The sequence below is a fragment of the Oryx dammah genome, unplaced genomic scaffold, assembly GCF_014754425.2.
Source record: "Oryx dammah isolate SB20612 unplaced genomic scaffold, SCBI_Odam_1.1 HiC_scaffold_22, whole genome shotgun sequence".
NCBI classification, from domain to species: Eukaryota; Metazoa; Chordata; class Mammalia; order Artiodactyla; family Bovidae; genus Oryx; species Oryx dammah.
Genome location: NW_024070206.1, coordinates 40226670 through 40245838, shown reverse-complemented (window position 1 = coordinate 40245838; position 19169 = coordinate 40226670). Strand labels below are relative to the sequence as shown.

At 39.3% G+C, this 19169-nt stretch overlaps 1 protein-coding gene across 1 annotated transcript in view; it reads right to left on the bottom strand.

Annotated features, from left to right (window-relative positions):
• GALNT1 (polypeptide N-acetylgalactosaminyltransferase 1) overlaps nucleotides 1-19169 on the bottom strand; it is a 75790-nt gene that overhangs the window by 40498 nt on the left and 16123 nt on the right. Inside the window, exon 3 of the mRNA XM_040264867.1 lies at nucleotides 15500-15674. Within this exon, the coding sequence (XP_040120801.1) occupies nucleotides 15500-15674 (175 nt within the window). The remainder of the gene's footprint in view (nucleotides 1-15499; nucleotides 15675-19169) is intronic.

The following is a 19169-nucleotide window of genomic DNA, read 5'->3' as shown; positions in this document are numbered from 1 at the left end:
AAACTGTACATAGGTCAGGAAGCAACAGTTAGAACTGGACATGGAACAACAGACTGGTTCCAAATTGGGAAAGGAGTACGTCAAGGCTGTATGTCGTCACCTTGCTTATTTAACTTATATGCAGAGTACATGATGAGAAATGCTGGCTGGAGGAAGCTCAAACTGGAATCCAGGTTGTCAGGAGAAATATCAATAACCTCAGATATGCAGATGACACCACCCTAATAATAGAAAACAAAGAGGAACTAAAGAGCCTCTTGATGAAGGTGAAAGAGGAGAGTGGAAAAGCAGGCTTAAAACTCAACATTCAAAACACTAAGATCATGGCATCTGGTCCCATCACTTCATGGCAAATAGATGGGGAAACAATGGAAACAGTGCCAGACTATTTTCTTGGGCTCCAAAATTACTGTGGATGGTGACGGTAGCCACGAAATTAAAAGAGCTTGCTCCGTGGAAGAAAGGCTGTGACAAACCTAAATAGTGTATTAAAAAGCAGAGACATCACTTTGCCAACAATGGTCTGTATAGTCAAAGCTATGGCTTTTCCAGTAGTCATGTATGGATGTGAGAGCTGGCCCATAAAGAAGGCTGAGTGCCAAAGAACTGATACTTTCAAACTGTGGTGCTGGAGCATATTCTTTAGAGTCCCTTGGACAGCAAGGAGATCAAACTAGTCAATCCTAAAGGAAATCAGTCCTGAATATTCATTGGAAGGACTGATGCTGAAGCTGAAGTTCCAATACTTTGGCCACCTGATGTGAAGAGTTGACTCAATGGAGAAGACCCTGATGCTGGGAAAGATTGAAGGCAGGAGGAGAAGGGGGTGGCAGAGAATGAGATGGTTGGATGGCATCATGGACTCAATGGACATGAGTTTAAGCAAACCCAGGAGATAGTGAAGGACAGGGAAACCAGGTGTGCAGCAGTTCATGGGGTCGCAAAGAGTTGGACATGACTGAGCAACTGAACAACAAACTTTCTAAGAGTGGTGATACCAGGATAACTCTGCAAGTTTACTACAGTTATTAATAAATACTTAAAATCACTGCATCATACACTTTAAATGGGTATATTTTCTGGTTCCAAGAAAGATGGAGTAAGTGCATGCTACTCTGTTATTCCCAGTGGGTGGAACCATAACTCCTGGACAGAATGCATGGAGCAGCTATTTGACGGGACACTGAAATGTGAATGGTAGCAGGTCAACTGGCAAAGGAGATGGTAATTTGAAGTTCCATCCAACCACTGGTGAGTTTTCCATTTTTTTCCTTCTGGTATTAGCCAGGCTGCACTCAAAGGCAACTCCAGAACTAAAAGTGTGCACTAGAATCACAAAGAAAGAGCCCTAAGAGAAGCTCTTTCTGGTCTGAGAGTTACCCCATCTGTAAATGTGTACAGCCCCTGATACATAATAAACACTCAATAAGTGGTATTATTGTTAGTTCTTAATCATCTGAGACTAATTATATAGGATGGAATTGCCAAATTAGATGCCTTGAAATTGTATTAATCTTCTTCCCTAAGATTACACATTACAAGGGTTTTCTTTGACCGTTAATTCTATTGAATTCTTCTTGACATTGGAACAATGTTCTCCTTTGCTACAGTTGCCTTCAAAAATGTGTCCTTGGAGATCCTCTAAGGTGGTAAAGGTTCTGCTGCAAGGTGACCTGACACTCCAGCTATACGAGGAGTTAAGCCTACAGCTCAGACAACCAAGGCTTTTCTGGATTCAGATAAGGGGGTGAAAAGGCTGCTCTCTAAGGGCTGCCCCACACTACTCCTCTTCCACCTCTGGGGAACTGGTCTGAAAAGCACCTGTTGGCCAGCTTTGTCCAGCTCAATGGAGGGGTACTCAACTATCAGTCTGACAGTTCTCATTTAACAGTGCATTGTGAATACACTTCAGAAGCCAGAGAGTGAAGAGTGAAAAAGAGTGAAGATGGAAAAGCATGCTTCGAGTTGTCTTTTCCTGAGAATTGCACTGGGATGGAGAGCTCATTCTCTGGACAGAGGCCTTCTCTACATCCTAGACCAGAGAGTATTCAAAGAACTAGAGTCTTCCAACAACTCCTGTTAGTGTCCTGACTGTACAGATAAGGAACCTGAGGTATGGAAAGGTCAAGGAACTTGTCCAAAGCCACAAAGCCAGTAAACATCAGACACAGACTTTGACGGTATCAAGATATTTATGAGAAATTCATCTAGATACAATTCAAAAAGTGAGAAAAACTAACAGTGTAGATTAAGAAGTTCCTAGTATGTGCACAGGAGCAGTTCCAGAAGAATAGACTGGAGGGCATGGTGACACCGCAAAATTTGAGATTACAACTAGAAATGTCCTAAAAGTGAAAAATAACATGACTGTTTGGATCAAAAGGACACTATATACACTGAGCATGCAGATAAATTCGCATCTTGACAGACTACAATGTGCCCAGATCTCACCATTAAAGGAATAAAAATAAAACGTGCAGCTTCCAAACCAAGAGACAGAAAAACATGAATACTAAAAATTTAGCGAGTTGAAAACATAGCAATTAGTGTTGCAGGAAAGAAAAAAATAAAGATGGTAAGTAAAATATGACTTATTAGATGGAACTTTTTATAAAGCTGTCATTTCTGTAAGTCAAAAATGAATGATTATCAATTTTACTTGGTTCAGCCTTAAAGAAATCTAAATATATCAACAGTCACAATAAATGCACATGCATCAAACTCAACTATTAAAAACAAAGATTATTAGAGTGATTTAAAAATACAGAATTCAGCCATTTAATAGAGGTACACCTAAAACAAAAACCATACAGATGGCTATAAATAAAAAAGGAAAAAAAAGAAAAAAGACGTATCAGGAAAATATTAAACTAAAGGTGACATAACAATATCAAAATCAGGAGGAAAAAAGTCAATAAAGATACAGTGAACACTGAGTTTAACAAATACATGTGCATACGCACACACACACACATACACATAGTAAATTGTCTTAAATGCACCCAATGCAGCAACCTTGAAAAATAAACTAATAGAATGATACAGAAAGAAAAGAAATGTGAAGTCACTCAGTCGTGTCTGACTCTTTGCGACTCCATGGACTGTAGCCTACCACGCTCCTCTGTCCATGGGATTTTCCAAGCAAGAGTACTGGAGTGGGTTGCCATTTCCTTCTCCAAAGGATCTTCCCAACCCAGGCATTGAACCTGGGTCTCCTGCACTGTAGGCAGACGCTTTACCATCTGAACCACCAGGGAAACTGTCAAATCCACAATCACGGTGGAAGTTTTTAATACAATTTTTAAAAATTGCACTTTCTAGATCACAAAGGAGGTTTCAACACATTTCAAAAAGATCATCTTTATGTACAGATCATTAATCTAGGAATCAATAATAAAAAATAATGAGAAAACCAGAAGGCAAAAGGAAATGTACACAGAAAAATTTTAATGTACTTCTAAGTCATCCTGGGTTAAAACAGAATTCAAATGGAAACTACAAACTACTTATAAATGAATAAGGATGAAGGAGCTGGCCACAAATGAAGCAACTTAGCAAGCACACACCACACATGAAACCAGCAGGATGCACTGACTTGATTCAAACATGTAAATTTAGGGTTTGATGAATTACAAAAAAAAATGTTTTAAATTAACAGGTTAAGCATTTAAATTAAGGAAGTGAAAAAACAGATTAAACACAAAATAGAAGAAAACATAGATCTAGAACAAATTTTTTAAAACTGGATAAGCATAAAGGAAAAACTACTCCTCTTTTAAAACTTAAAAATTTCAAACCACTAACAAGACTACCTAAGGAAAAAAAAGAGAAAAACAATATTAAAAATGAGAATAGATACATCATTACAGATCTAGTAAAAATGTTTTAAAATCATGAGGTACCTAAGATAATGCTATGAACAAAACAAAAAAACCAAGCTTTCCAGTTCATCATGAATTACCCAAATTCTAATTGTGATATGGCTAACTAAAGATCATAATCTGTAAACCTTTCCACTGTGTTCTCTGGAATTCATGGTTACTGTCATTAGCAAAATTCCTTATATTCACAATCTTTTCATTGAATATTCCTGCCATATCCTACACTAATTAAAATATCCCCCAAGAATACTGTTTCCTGAGTGTTCTTTCAAGAGAAGGCTGGCCTTTTTCAACATCACTGTGTCACTGAGGCTGGAGGTGGAGGGTAAATATCTCCCTTGTTTCTCACTGCTGTTTCAAGAGTTATGTTTCTCCCTCCTCCTGAAGAAGTTTCAGGTCCTTTAAAGACACTGCTACCAGAAGCTGCCAACCCACCCTTGTTCAGTCACCTGTCACATTCCCGACCAACTCTGTCACTAGTCTCGTCACCGTATCTCTCGGTCATTCTAGTTTCCACAAAGTTGATTTTTCAACAGTTGGCCTCTCAGATCTGCGCTCTGCTCTGCTCCCTCCACCATATCTCATCCACTTTTGTTCATGCTATTCCCTTAAACTGCATCATTACTGATACTCTCCATCTTAAGCATCTCAGTCTCCGGTCACCATTACTCTTCCACCTCCCAGCCCTCCTCCCTTCCCCCGACATCCAGGTTTATTCCAACTCAGCTACTCCAATAATCCCAGATCTTTATCGTCCTTCACTGGGATCTCCAATCCAGACCCTTCCGTCTTCTCACTCGCTGTTACCCTCTTCATGTTCTCCCTTTATTATAATCATCACCTTGTATCTCTCCCTAGTCTATCTCACTAGCTTGGCATTATCCCAATCCTCGCTAAATCCAACTTTCTGCTGATTTTGCACCTTGCGCTGGGGCTGCTGAATTAATACAGAAAACATATGAACATGGTGACTGGTCTCATTTTCAGTTTACAAACATAAACCTCAAGTAGGCTCCTGGCACTAGCCAGTATTCCCACTACAGTTTCTAGTTAACCCCTTCAAACTGCTCATCTCCACAGCGTCCCAATACCTTTCCCACCCTCCTCACACATAGGTGTAACCCCTGTTTCTAATTTCACTGAAAATGCCTTCAGATGAGGATTTCCATACCTTCATCAACACACTGACCATCCTGTAGGTTTCTGTGATCATAAACATTGAGCCTCTTCCCTGTTATACTGGGAAAGTCTGAATTATCCCTGTTCCTATCTGAAACCAATTACATTCCTTTTCATCTACTCAAGTTCAGTGCTCTTGCCATAACTCTCCCAAACTTCCCTGAATGGGATCATTTCTATCAATATAGAAACATGTTGTACTATATGCCCTTGATTGCATGATCCCCCCAGCTTACTGCCCCAATTCTCTTTTTCCAACTACTACATATCAAAAGGGCTTCTGTACTTGCTGTCTCCACTGCTTCCTCTCCCACTGAGCTTCTCCCACTCTTTTCTTATGTTGATTTTACGTGAAGCATAACAGAGTGTTAAAAAAAAAAAACCAACATAAATTTAGAGCGAATGAGTTATCACACAGCAAATGCTCATGTAATCATGACTCAGATGAAGAAATAGGAACACGGTGGGCACCTCCCAAGTCCCTCTTGCTCCTGATATCTTTTCTTTCCTCTCAAAAGCACTCTTTTAGTTTCTCAGAATATATTTTCCAGATATAGGAGATGCCTCTAGGTAAAGGCAGCCTCTAAGCTCATTTCTCTGGGTTCCATCTTCTCTCAGATTTTGGCTCTGAAATTCTCCACTACCTTCTCATCTCTGCCTTCTAACCTTGGGACATTTTCAAGCAAATGCTTTTCATGTATTTTTTCCCAACTTTCTATATGTTCAACTGGAGAGCTGGTCCAGACCACCAGTCACTACAGAAATTGAAAGTCTCCCCATTCTTTTAAATCATGATTTCACTCCTATTACTTCAAAGGAACAATTCTGTCCAATAACCTCCACACACTGAAATCCACTGGTCAATTTAGACGTCTCATGTTACTTCACCTCTCAGCAGATTTAACATAGCTGGCCAGCTCCTCCTTGAGACATTATTTCACCTCTCCTCAGCCTCTTGCTAGATCTTCCTTCTTTTCTTAATCTTTGCCAGCTGGAACCCTAACCTCTTTTTCACCTCATCCACTCCTGGCGGATAATGGCTGGATATCTCAACCAGGACTGTGTCTTTTAAACTCTCTCGTTCCTTTAGTGACTCCAGCTGCAACCTCTCCCCTGAACGCCAGGATTTTATAAATATGTGCTAACAATTCTTGATTTCTATCCCCATATTTCTACTCTCCTCTTCTTTCCATCTTGGCAAGAAATTATCACTATATGAAAACTATCACTATAATTCAGATAGCTCATCAGATCTGTTTTTTTTTTTTTTTGCTCCACACCCAATGTGTCAGCATTGATAGCTTCCGTCTTAAATATACAATCAGAATTTGAAAAGTTCTTCACCTTGACCATGCCTCTATTAATCTTACTCATGACACTCCTATACTCTGCATGAATATCTCATCCACTGCAGCTGGAAAAACATAAACTGGTGAAACCACAGTGGGAGCAATTTAAAAAAAAAAACCCTATGAAATTTAAAGTGCATTCCTCTCAGAGCAATTATTTCGTATCTCTGTGAAACTGACCATAATCCACGGTAACAAATACATTTTACAGTAATCCAGAACATATATACTGAAACAATGATTAATGAAAGATAAACTTATTACATGAAACATACTCTGATATCTTCTATTGTCACCAATTAAAATGCTAGCAGGTACTCACATTGTATATGAAATATCATTAAAAAAAAAAAACTTAAGGCCTAAGGTTTTCTAAATTGATCTCATATCCATTAATAGCTGAAGGGTCATGACCTGCAATTTAAGTTTTTTTATTTGTTTTAATTTGCTTTATTTTTTGGCTGTACCACCCAGTATGTGGGATCACAGCTCCCCACCCAGGAATCAAACTTGTACCCCCTACATTGGAAGCCCTGAGTCTTAATCACTGGACCACCAGAGAAGTCCCACAACCTACATTCGGGAAACACTGTTCCAGAGAAAACTTTTACATCTGTACAAGAGATGTAATAACATGTTGGCTTAAAAAGGATATTTACAGATACTTTGTAACTTTAAAGTAAAAGCACAATCACTGAACTGTGATGCATATTCACACAATGGACTGCTGCAAAGCAGTTGAAATGAATAACCTAGAACTACATGTGATGAGGTGGCCGAACTTCAAAATCAAAGCTTAAACAAAAACAATTTTAAAGTTGTAGAAGAATATGTACATATGCTGTACCAGCATTTGTTAAAACTATGAAACTATACTATGTATTATTTAGGTAGGTAGACAGAAAGGCATGCAGCAACGATAAATGCAAAAAATCAGACCTACAGTTAGGGAGGAATGGAATATAACTGGGGAGGGATACACAAATGGCGTCAACTGTAGCAGTAAAGTTTTACTGCTAAAAACAAAATATGAAGAGAATATGGCAACTTATTGAAATTCAATAAAGTTAGGCATTGGTACAAAGCTTTGTTATCTCCCACAGCTTTCTGAATGTTTAGAGCATTTCATTCAAAAAGATTAATACTTAAGAGACCACCAGTAAAAATGGAAAATGCAAAAGAAAAAAACTTCAACTATTTTAAAACATTTTTTTTTAACTATATCATGTATGTCTTAGGGCAACAGATAAACAATCAGGGAGCTCACTACACTTGTAAAACAAAAAAATTTACATTTCATGAAGCAGGTAGAAAACCACCCTCTAAGAGGATATACAGATACAAAGAGTAAGATTTGGGACTTCACTCGTAGCCCAGTGGTTAAGAATATGCCTCCCAAAGTCGGGGATGCAGGTTCAGTCCCTGCTTAGGGAACTAAGATCCCACATGCTGAGGGCAACTAAGCCCACACGCTCTAGAGCCCACGCACCCCAACCAGAGAAGCCCACTTACTGCAGTGAAGACTCAGCACCGCCAAAACAACAACAAAGAGTAATAATTACAATACTGTTCACAAAATCTTACTTAACTCAAAATATCCATCAGCCTTGGAACTACTATTTACAGAATTATAACAAAGTTACTGCAAACACCTGGAAGAATACAAAATAGTAGGTCTTAAAAACTGTAAGCAGAGCAATTTTCATAAGTTCATCAAAATCATCTAAAAGCACCTTATCCGAAATGAGAAAACAGAATTCTGCAGATTTTGATCTGTTTCCAGAATTTTATCTAATATTAGAAGGAATAGTTAAAATGAGGGGGGAAAAAAAATAACTTTCAGTAATTAGGTCGAGAAAGAAGGGAATCAGAAGTCAGAAGACCTGGATTCGAGCCTGATTCAATTGTCCTGGGCTACAGCAATCTCTCTGAGGCACTTACCAGCAGCCTGCCACATGGGACTGATAATTTTTTTAACCAAATTAAAATTACTTAAAAACTAGAAAGATGAAAAAGCTATTGTTATACTAAACATCTCAGAAATATTTCCATGAATAAAAAAGTAAATAGTTGGCCTCTCAGGGTTTTATGTCTATATTTTTAAGAAGTCAGAAAACAATGGCAAGCAGTTAGTAATTAAGAATTTAACAAATAAAAGAAATTCAAAAGAATAGCTGAAAGACAGCCTAAGAGTTCTCCCTGGAAGCAGAACAGAAAGATGAGAAAAGATAAAAATAAAAGGGACTAAGAGAATCAATGCAAGTAGTCCAAAGCCTGGCTAATAGGAGTTTCAATGAGAGAACACAGACTGATGGGATATATCATTTGCATGCTTAGTAGCTTCTAACTCTTTAAGACCCTTTGGACTACAGCCCTCCAGGCTCCTCTGTTCATGGGATTCTTGAGGCAAGAATACTGGAGTGGGTTGCCACTTCCTACTCCAGGGGATCTTCCCGACACAGGGACTGAACTGGCATCTCCCAAGTCTCCTGCATTGGCAGGAGGATTCTTTACCACTGAGCCACCTGGGAAGCCCAATGAGACATATAATAGACCTGTCTAATAAGCCACAACTCACTTGACTTCAAGGATATTGGCACAAAACACCTTTAACTTACCAATCTACAGGGAAGAGAGGAACATTCAATGGTACCAGTGATGCAATTAGCAAAATGCAGGCTCAGGAAGGACATAAGACACTGTGAAAGTGAGTGAGTCACTCAATTGTGTCCAACTCTTTGCGATCCTATGGACTATACAGTCCATGAAATTCTCTAAGCCAGAATACTAGAGTGGGTAGCCTGTCCCTTTCTCCAGGGGATCTTCCCAACCCAGGGATCGAACCCAGGTCTTCTGCATTACAGGCTGATTCTTTACCAGCTGAGCCACAAGGGAAGCCCATAAGACACTTTACCTGGTCTTCAAATAATAAACCATGAGGGTGAAAAAGAAGAGGGAACCTACAGACTGAGAAAAACTTGAGAGAGATACCTACCAGTTGCAATCCTGATACAAACACTATTAAAAAGGGAAATATATGACATAACTAGGAAATGTAAATACTAACTGGGTATTTCAGGTTACCAAGGAATCACTCACTATTAATATATTTTGAGATATGAAAAATGGTACCATGATTTCTCTTTTTTCTCCCTGATTCTATGAGTCCCATCTTTCAGAGATAAATACTGTAATATTTACAAATGGTATGTCTTTGTCTGAGGCTGGGGAATCTGCTTCTCATCTCACTCACCTGATTGATCTCCCAAATCCACAAACCATGTGGGCTTCTCCAAAGCGCCACTCCTCTCATGTCAGCTGGCTGACCCCAGAGTCACTGATCCAAGTGAGAATAAAAGACCAAACTGGAAACCACAGTGTATTTTATAACCTCCCCTTCATGGATCACAGCTTTTTTTGTGGCAAAAGGGCTTGCATAACTCAGTGAAGCTATGAGCCATGTCTTGCAGGGCCACCCAAGACGGATAGGTCATAGTGAATACTTCTAACAAAATGTGGTCCACTGGAGGAGGAAATGGCAACCCAATCCAATATTCTTGCTGCAAGAATTCCATGAACAGTATGAACAGGCAGAAAGATATGACACTGGAAGATGACACTCCATCACTTGTACTGTGTCCTGCTGGTCATACAGACCAACCCTGGCACAACAGAGAGAGAGACATCCAGAGAGTAAATACAGGAGATGGAGACTGTTGCAGGACATCTTAGAGGATACAAACGAGGCTACACAACAGAACTTCCAGAAATTATTGAAGCAAGGTGATGAATACATTAGGGTTCACATTATTATCTCTATTTTGTATATATTTGAAAATTTCCATAATAAAAAGCATTTCAGAATGTTTTTAAACAAAGAATAAAAGCACACAGATGGAATGAGAAGGTTGAAGGGGAAAAAGGCTCTTCAGCGGAAGTAGTGCTGTGCCACTTCCACCTCCACCTGGAAGCAGCCTCGTCCCACAGAGACCCAGTGGTTGCCAAAAAGACTGTTTTAGCAGCTGGACTAGCAATCCAGCACAAAGCAAGAGTTTTTCAAGTCTGAGAGTTCTCATTAAGCCCCAAATCTGGTATACAAGCATTAAGTATCACATCATTTAAACACTGATCTCATCATCATAAAGTTGTTCACTCTGCAAAAACTAGTGCTTATAATACAATTTAAAACTACTCATTAATAAAAGTATCTTCAAGAACCACATAAAAGACTTTTAAAAAACATTTAATAAAATGTATTGATAGCGGTGATGTATTTAGGGGAATTATCAAAGCACAAAAACAACTCTCCTATAAACAATAATAGTTAAGGTTCTTTTAAACATCACTGAATCTGAGACTTCCCTGAGAAACCTAGCTTGCTTCAATAACTTAAATTATTCAGAAAGTACAGTTTGTGAAAATCTAAGTTTATAATGAAGCTTCTTTTGATTGATGTCCACCTAACCAGTTTGCTAGATGAACAGATACTCTCCAGACCCTTAGTTTAGTTTTTATAGGCAGAGTATGCAACGGTTTCCTTATTCTGACTTCATTCAAACCTGTGCCATGTAATGATAAACGATGACGGCCTTCTGTGAACAATTTTTTTAAAAAATTTCCCTGGAGTATCTTTTCATGTGTTTGTTAGCCATGTGTATGTGTTCTTTGGAGAAATGTTTGTTTCAATCTTTTTCCCACTTTTTGATTGGGTTGTTTTTCAAATGGTATTGACTTGTCTGAGCAGCTTGTATATTTTGGAAATTAATCCTTTGTCAGTTGTTTCATTTGCTATTATTTTCTCCCATTCTGAGGGTTGTCTTTTCACCTTGTTATAGTTTGCTCTGCTGTGCAAAAGCTTTTAAATTTAATTAGGTTCCACTAGTTTATTTTTGTTTTTATTCCTATTACTCTATGAGGTAGGTCATAGAGGATCCTGCTGTGATTTATATCACAGAGTGTTCTGTTTTCCTCTAAGAGTTTTACAGTTTCTGGTCTTACATTTAGGTCTTTAATCCATTTTGAGTTTATCTTTGTGTATGGTGTTAGAAAGTTCTCTAATTTCGTTCTTTTACATATAGCTGTCCAGTTTTCCCAGCACCACTTACTGAAGAGGCAATCTTTGTCCCACTGTAATATACTTGCCTCCTTCTGTCTAATATCCTTGACTCCTTGCCTCCAAAAATATGGTACCCATAGGCATGTAGGTTTATCTCTGGGCTATCTTGTTCCATTGGTCTATATTTCTATTTTTGTGCCAGTACCATACTGTCTTGATGACTGTAGCTTTGTGGTATAGTCTGAAGTCAGGAAGCTTGATTTCTCCAGCTCCATTTTTCTTTCTCAAGATTGCTTTGGCTATCTGGGGTCTTCTGTGTTTCATTATGAATTGTGAAATTTTCTGTTCCAGTTCTGTGAAAAATGCCATTGGTAATGTGATAGGGATCACACTGAATGTGTAGATTGCATTTGGCAGTACAGTTATTTTCACAATATTGACTCCCTGGAGTTAATGAGTTTTTTTTTTTTCTTCTTGTGATAGTTTTCTATGTAATTATTACTAATTTTCCATTGCCTTCTCCAGTGGACCATGTTTTGTCAGAACTCTCCACTATGACCCAACTGTCTTGGGTGGCCCTGTACTGCATGGCTCATAGTTTCATTGAGTTACTCAAGGCTGTGATCCATGTGATCATTTTGGTTAGTTTTCTGTGACTGTGGTTTTCATTCTGGAGGCCATGGGATGGCATTCTTGCTTTTCCTGTCTGTTCTCTGATGGATGAGGATAAGAGGTTTGTGCAAGCTTCTCGATGGGAGGGACTGGCTGTTGGGAAAACACATCTTGCTCTGGTGGGCAGGGTCATGCTCAGTAAATCTTCAATCCAATTTTCTGCTGGATGGGGCTGTGCTCCCTCCCTGTACTTTGGCCTGAGGTGGACCAGTCCTGGAGTCTGCAGTGTCCATGACAGAGATAGAGGCTCTGTGATAGGGCTAATGGCAAGAGGACTTATGTCAACAGGCTATGCCTGCCAGGACTGCTGCTGCCAGTACCCCTGACCAGAAGGCAGGCCACTGTTGGTTCATGCCTCTGCAGGAGACAAAACATGGTCCACTGGAGAAGAGAATGACAAACCACTTCAGTATTCTTGCCTTGAGAACCCCATCAACAGTATGAAAAAAAGGTAAAAGGATGTGAAACTGGAAGATGGGCACTGTCCCTGCAGGTCAGTAGGTGTCCAATACTCTACTGGGAAGAGCAGAGAAATAGCTCCAGAAAGAGTGAAGAGGCTGAGCCAAAGTGCAAATAATGCCCAGATGTGGATGTATCTGGTGGTGAAAGTAAAGTCTGATGCTGTAAAGAACAATACTACACAGGAACTTGGAATGTTAGGTCCGTGAATCAAGGTAAATTCGATGTGTTCAAACAGGAGATGGCAAGAGTGAACACTGACATTTAAGAATCAGTGAATTAAAAGGGATGGGAATGGGCAAATTTAATTCAGATGACCATTATATCTACTAGTGTGGGCAACAATCCCTTAGAAGAAATGGAGTAGCCTTCCCAGTCAACAGGAGTTCAAACTGCAGTACTTGGGTGCAGTCTCAAAAACAAAAGAATGATCTTGGTTCATTTGCAAGGTAAACCATTCAACATCACAGTAATCCAAGTCTATACCTCAACCACTAATGCCGAAAAAGCTGAAGTCGAACAGTTCTATGAAACAACAACAAGTCCTTCTAGAACTAACAGCAAAAAGAGATATCCTTTCCATTATAGGGGACTGAAATGCAAAAGTAGGAAGTCAAGAGATACCTGGAGTAACAAGGAAGTCTGGAGTACAAATGAAGGAGGGCAAAGGCTAACAGAGTTGTGGCAAGAGAATTCACTGGTCATAGCAAACACCCTCTTCTGGCAACACCAGAGATGACCCTACACATGGACATCACCAGATGGTCAAAATGACTATATTTTTTGCAGCCAATGATGGAGAAGCTCTATACAGTCAGCAAAAACAAGACCTGGAGCTGACTGCAGCTCAGATCATAAGCTCCTTATTGCAAAATTCAGACTTCAATTGAAGAAAGTAGGGAAAACCACTAGGCCATTCAGGTATGACCTAAATCAATCTCTCATGATTATACAGTGGAAGTGACAAACAGATGCAAGGGATTAGATCTGATAGACAAGAGTGCCTGAGGAACTATGGATGGAGGTTTGAAACACCGTACAAGAGGTGGTGACCAAAATCATCCCCCAGGGAAAAAAAATGCAAGAAAGCAAAATATAAGAAAGCCTCCTGTCTCAGGAGGCCTTTCCAACAACTGAAAACAGAAGAGAAGTGAAAAGCAAAGGAAAAAGTTAATGGATATACCCAACTGAATGCAGAGTTCCAAAGAATAGCAAGGAGAAATAAGCCAACCTTCTTAAGCGAACAATGCAAAGAAATAAAACAATAAAATAGGAAAGACTATACATCTCTTCAGGAAAATCAGAGATACCAAGAGAACATTTCGTGCAAAAATGGGCAAAACAAAGGACAGGAATAGGGCCTAACAGAGGCAGAAGAGATTAAGAAGAGGTGGCAAGAATACACAGCAGAATGGTACAAAAGAGGATTTAATGTTCTGGATAATCACGATGGTGTGGAGACTCACCTACAGACAGACATCCCGGAGTGTGAAGTCAACTGGGCCTTAGGAAGTATTACTACGAACAAAGCTAGTGGAGGTGATGGAATTCTAACTGAATAGTCAGTCTTTGCTTCCTCCAAGCTGCTTAAAGTTCTGAACTACACTTTCCATGTTTGAGAGTATTCTGTGATGTCTAGTATTTCTTGGTTATCTATCATTAAAAATGGAAGGCCAAAAAACTGACTGTAAGCTCTCAGTGTGTGAGGCTTTCTGACTATGAGTCTCCTTCATTGGCGTGATCAGGCTGCCGTCACTGAATTGGAGAGTCTCTGATGTCAGTGTCTGCAGTTGTTTTCCTTTTCTTTACGGCTAGTCCAATTCTGTTGAAAAAGATCTTCGAATCTCTTGCCTGGAGGGATAAAGTTCAGCTGCTGGCATTACTGTGAGCCACAGAAGGCAAGGTGGCTAAGGGGGTCTCAACAGCTAAAATGTTCACTTTATCCACCTTTCTCTGTACAGTTCCTTTGCTTTTAGCAGCACCCGTTGTCCTCTAGTCCAGATATCTTGTATCATATGGCACAGCTGGACATTAGGTGCTGATAGGAGTGTAAGTTAGTACAACCATCTTAGAAAAATGTGCTAAAGCTATGTAAGTGTATACCCTATTCCTTTCCCCAATATATACACCAAATAGAAGTGAGAGCCTAGGTCTTCCTAAAACATTCACAGAAATATCACCATAGCCTTTATTCATAATAGTGAAAAAGTGGAAACAACCCAAATATCTATCAGTGTATAAGTTATGGTACGTTCACGTAACAAACCACCATACTGCCATGGAAAACAGTAAGTTTCTGATACACGCAACAACATGGATCTCAGAGACACCAGACTATAAACAGTATAGATTCATCTATAAAAAGCTCAAAGAAAGACAAAGCTAATCTATGTTTAGAGATCAAAACAATGGCTGCCCCTGGGGTTGGGAGTACTGACCTGAAAGGAACATAGGAGAACTTTTAGAGGTGATGAAAATGTTCTATAATTTGATTTGGATGATGATTAGACAAGATAACATGTATGTAGCAATTCACTAATTTGTATGCTTATGACTGTATACTTCACTGTTTTAAGATACACACACCTTAAAATGATCCTTTATAAAATTGATTATATAAATGCTTTGGTAATAATGAGGTTTAAAATCCCTACTAAATCCATCAAGATAAACAATTATCTTTCAAAGCTTAAAACACATGGTCCCAATGATCTCTAGAACTTGAGATATTATTTTATCAGCATTTAATTATTTCTTAAGTGGGGGGTGGTGGTAAGAAGTAACTCAGCAATGTAACATTCATTTCAAGAATAGTCAACACTGAAGTGCAATTTACTGAGAATTCAGAACATACTTTTCATTCACATTAAATACTATCAGGACCACACTAGCTAGGTACTTACCCTTCTAACCTAACATCTGGTAAGGATCTGTTGAGTGCAATCATCTCACTTGCCATTAAATTGAACTGATTGATTTTAAACATCTCTTTCATCTTTTCTTGGTCCTCTTTAGGAATGACGACTGGTTTCCCCATTTCTCCAGGACCTTCATGAGGCTTTTGTACTGGCTCTAGAACTAAGAATAAGGAGGAAATGTAACTAACATTAATTTTATAGTAATTAATTCATGTCTCTGTTGAATAACATTTTAGTTTAAACTATGCCCTCAACAACCAGAGCCACCTCTGAGCCCATCCTCTACCAATCTGAGACACAGCCTAGGGGCTGCCCTGTCCCCTGCTTCCACACTGTGCCCTGACTCCAGACCTTCTCACCATGCACGACTCACCTGAATCACTGCATGGCCTTGGCACTCCCATCTCGAATATTGTGGCCACAGTAACTTCTCTAAAGCATAGTCTTCACTGTGCTATTCCCATGGTCTCTGGGAGTCTAATCTCTTTAACAAGGAATTTAAGTTTCCAAACCTCCCACCTGCTGGGCTCTCTGCTTCCCAGCCCCCAGATGCTCACCCTCCCTCAAGCAGCACCTCCTGCTCTCCCCTCTGTGCCTCATGTCTACTTGCATCAGGGCCTTTGCTCACACTGGCCTCCTCCCTTGGCACCTCCCACCTCTACCTGTGCAACACCAAACCCACACTAGTCCTTCAAGGCCCAGCTAAGATTGCTTCTCTCTCGCACGCAGCTTTTCTGCATCTCTCTCAAGTGACAGCTTACTACTTTTGATCACATCATTTCATCCAGGGCTCTATGTCTCTAATCAAATGTTGTTGTTTAGATGCTCAGTCATGTCTGACTCTTTGCAACCCCATGGACTATAGCCCGCCAGGCTCCTCTGTCCATGAGATTTCCCAGGCAAGAATACTGGAGTGGGTTGCCATTCCCTTCTCCAGGGGATTGTCCCAAACCGGGGATCAAAACTGCATCTCCTGCACTGGCAGGAAGATTCTCTATCACTGAGCCACCAGGAAAGTCCCTCTAATCAACAGCTCTCCCTAATATGATTGCTAAACATGCCTATGACACCCCACCTAGCTAGATTATGATTTCTTTTTTAGTTGGAGTTTTTTGTTCATTCATGTACCTTCTGTGGAGTTTAGCAATGTTTAATAGGCATTTTATAACTATATGCTAAATTAATACATAAGTACAAGTGTTATTCAAAATAAATCAAAATGAAATCCTAGAATAATAGAAGACATTATAATAAGCATTATGCAAGGTGGAACATCAAGAAATGTAATTCTAATCAAAAGTAATGTTGTCTCTTAGCATAGACTTGTTCCTCAGTATCCACAAGGGCCTAGTTCCAAGACTACTGTCACCCCGCCCTGTAGATACCAAAATCCGCAGATGTGCAAATCCTTTATATAAAAAGGTATGTGATACAATCACCCCTCTGCATAATCCACAGATACGGAGGACTGGCTTTATTAGTAAAAAGAAGAATATTTCTGACCAGCAAATCCCAAATCTTGTTCCTAGTTATGTACTTTTGAGATATTAAAAAGTGTTCCAAGAAAAACGTGTTCTAGAATATATTAAATTTGAAATAATTGTGTTAAACTTCCCACCTAAAAGGGATGGATAGAGAATGAGGTGAGGGTAAGAATGGGATGAAACTGTTTATACATTACTTATTTTTTAAGCTGAATGTTTTATTCTCCTGCAGTGTGTTTTTAAGGCATCCCCCCAAAGTCTCTGGATGGAAATGTCTGAAGACATCGTGGCAGTAGATGAACCAGGAGTTCTCTTCAGACAGGCTTTGTCTGACCAAGAACAGCTCTTGTCGGCAAAGCTAGCCTACAGGATGATTGTCCAGTGCAGGTACAAAGCAACCTATCCATACCAGAGCTGCAGAATATTACTCACTATGCCTTCAACATAAAACATAAACAGGACATAAAATCTGTTTTAAAGAACTATCAAGGAAAAAATGGTGTATAATAACTGTCCCCATTCTCAGAGCTTAGAAACTGTGATTTCAGGAAGGAAGTTAAAATATTAGGAAATAACTTGAAAAATCATAGGAAACTCCTGTAATACAATTTTAAAAAACAAATCCTATCTAATGTTTGCCAAGTAAGCTCTTTAAATATAAGAATTTTTTAAAAATTCTCAGTGACAAAAATTTTCAATGACAAATATAATAAAAACTATAAGTACAGAAACATAATGCTCATATAAACTTTTAAAAAATAGAAAACCATAAATTATTAAACTCTCGGAGTCAATTCCTACCTACCTGTCTCTGAAAATAAAGAGCAATGAACAGATTTGGGGATTGGGACACTCAGGGGTCAGTACAAAGCACTGGAGTTCTGGAAGTCACACTTACCTTTTGTGCATGGCACAGAAATAAAGAGTAGGTGGGAGACATCTAGTGGCCCTGGTTATAAATATCCTTCAGTTACCTGTACCCTATTTTAGTATAAGATGTTGCTTTAAATAAAAGCTAAAATGGAAACATTCTCACACTGCTCAGTTTTTAAATTTTTAATTGAGTATTTAGTTATACAGAACACCATCTGTAACATATTTTTGCCTGTGGCAAGGTGAGGTGGAATAGATTCTGAATGTAATCAAGTCCCTGGACCCACTTAGCAATTCACAGGAAATACTACTGGGGACAGAGGACATGATTTAAAAAAAAACATTAACGGAATGAAATCCTGACTGTGGAAAACTGGAGAAAAGAAAAGCTTCTTCACCAACAACAACAAAGCGGGGTGGGGAGGACAAAAAGAAAGAGGTACCATGTATCTATGCCACAAGACTAGCTTTGCATTGACAGCTGTTGAAGACACGATGGGTATGTGGAAGTTGCTCAGTCATGTCTGACTCTTTGTGACTCCATGGATTATACAATCCATGGAATTCTCCAGGCCAGAATACTGGAGTGGGTAGCCATCTGGTAACCCGTCTCCAGATGATGGGTATATGGGAGATCAATTTTTCTCATTTTGTTTCCATTTCAAATTTTCCATGAGGATTGGGGGAGTATGAAGGAGCACTCAATAAATTACAGTAAGAACTAGTAAGACTAGTAAGTACAAACTTGATTGCTTATAGCCTAAAAGACTGTATGACCAGAAAATTAAAATCCTGCCCCATCATAATGAACTCCAGCCTGAAGTCTTAAAGATTGGGGAAAACTGTACAACACACAAAATCTTCCTGACTACAATACTTTACAAATTTGATCAGCTGGTACTTATTAACAACCTGAATATCTAGTGTAATACCCACATTACATACTTTAACCTACTGATACATGTGAGTTTTCAGAGCCACATTTAAAATGACCATTAATCAAAAGTCTCGTGACTACTACTTACAGAACCCACCACAATACCTGAATTTAAAATTATAATATCCCAAAGAATTAAAGGGGGACCAGTAAACTAACCCATTCCAGTACTCTTGCCTGGAAAATCCCATGGATGGAGGAGCCTGGTAGGCTGCAGTCCATGGGGTCACTAAGAGTAGGACACGACAGAGTGACTTCACTTTCATTTTCACTTTCATGCATTGGAGAAGGAAATGGTAACCCACTGCAGTATTCTTGCCTGGAGAATCCCAGGGACAGAGGAGCCTGTTGGGCTGCCATC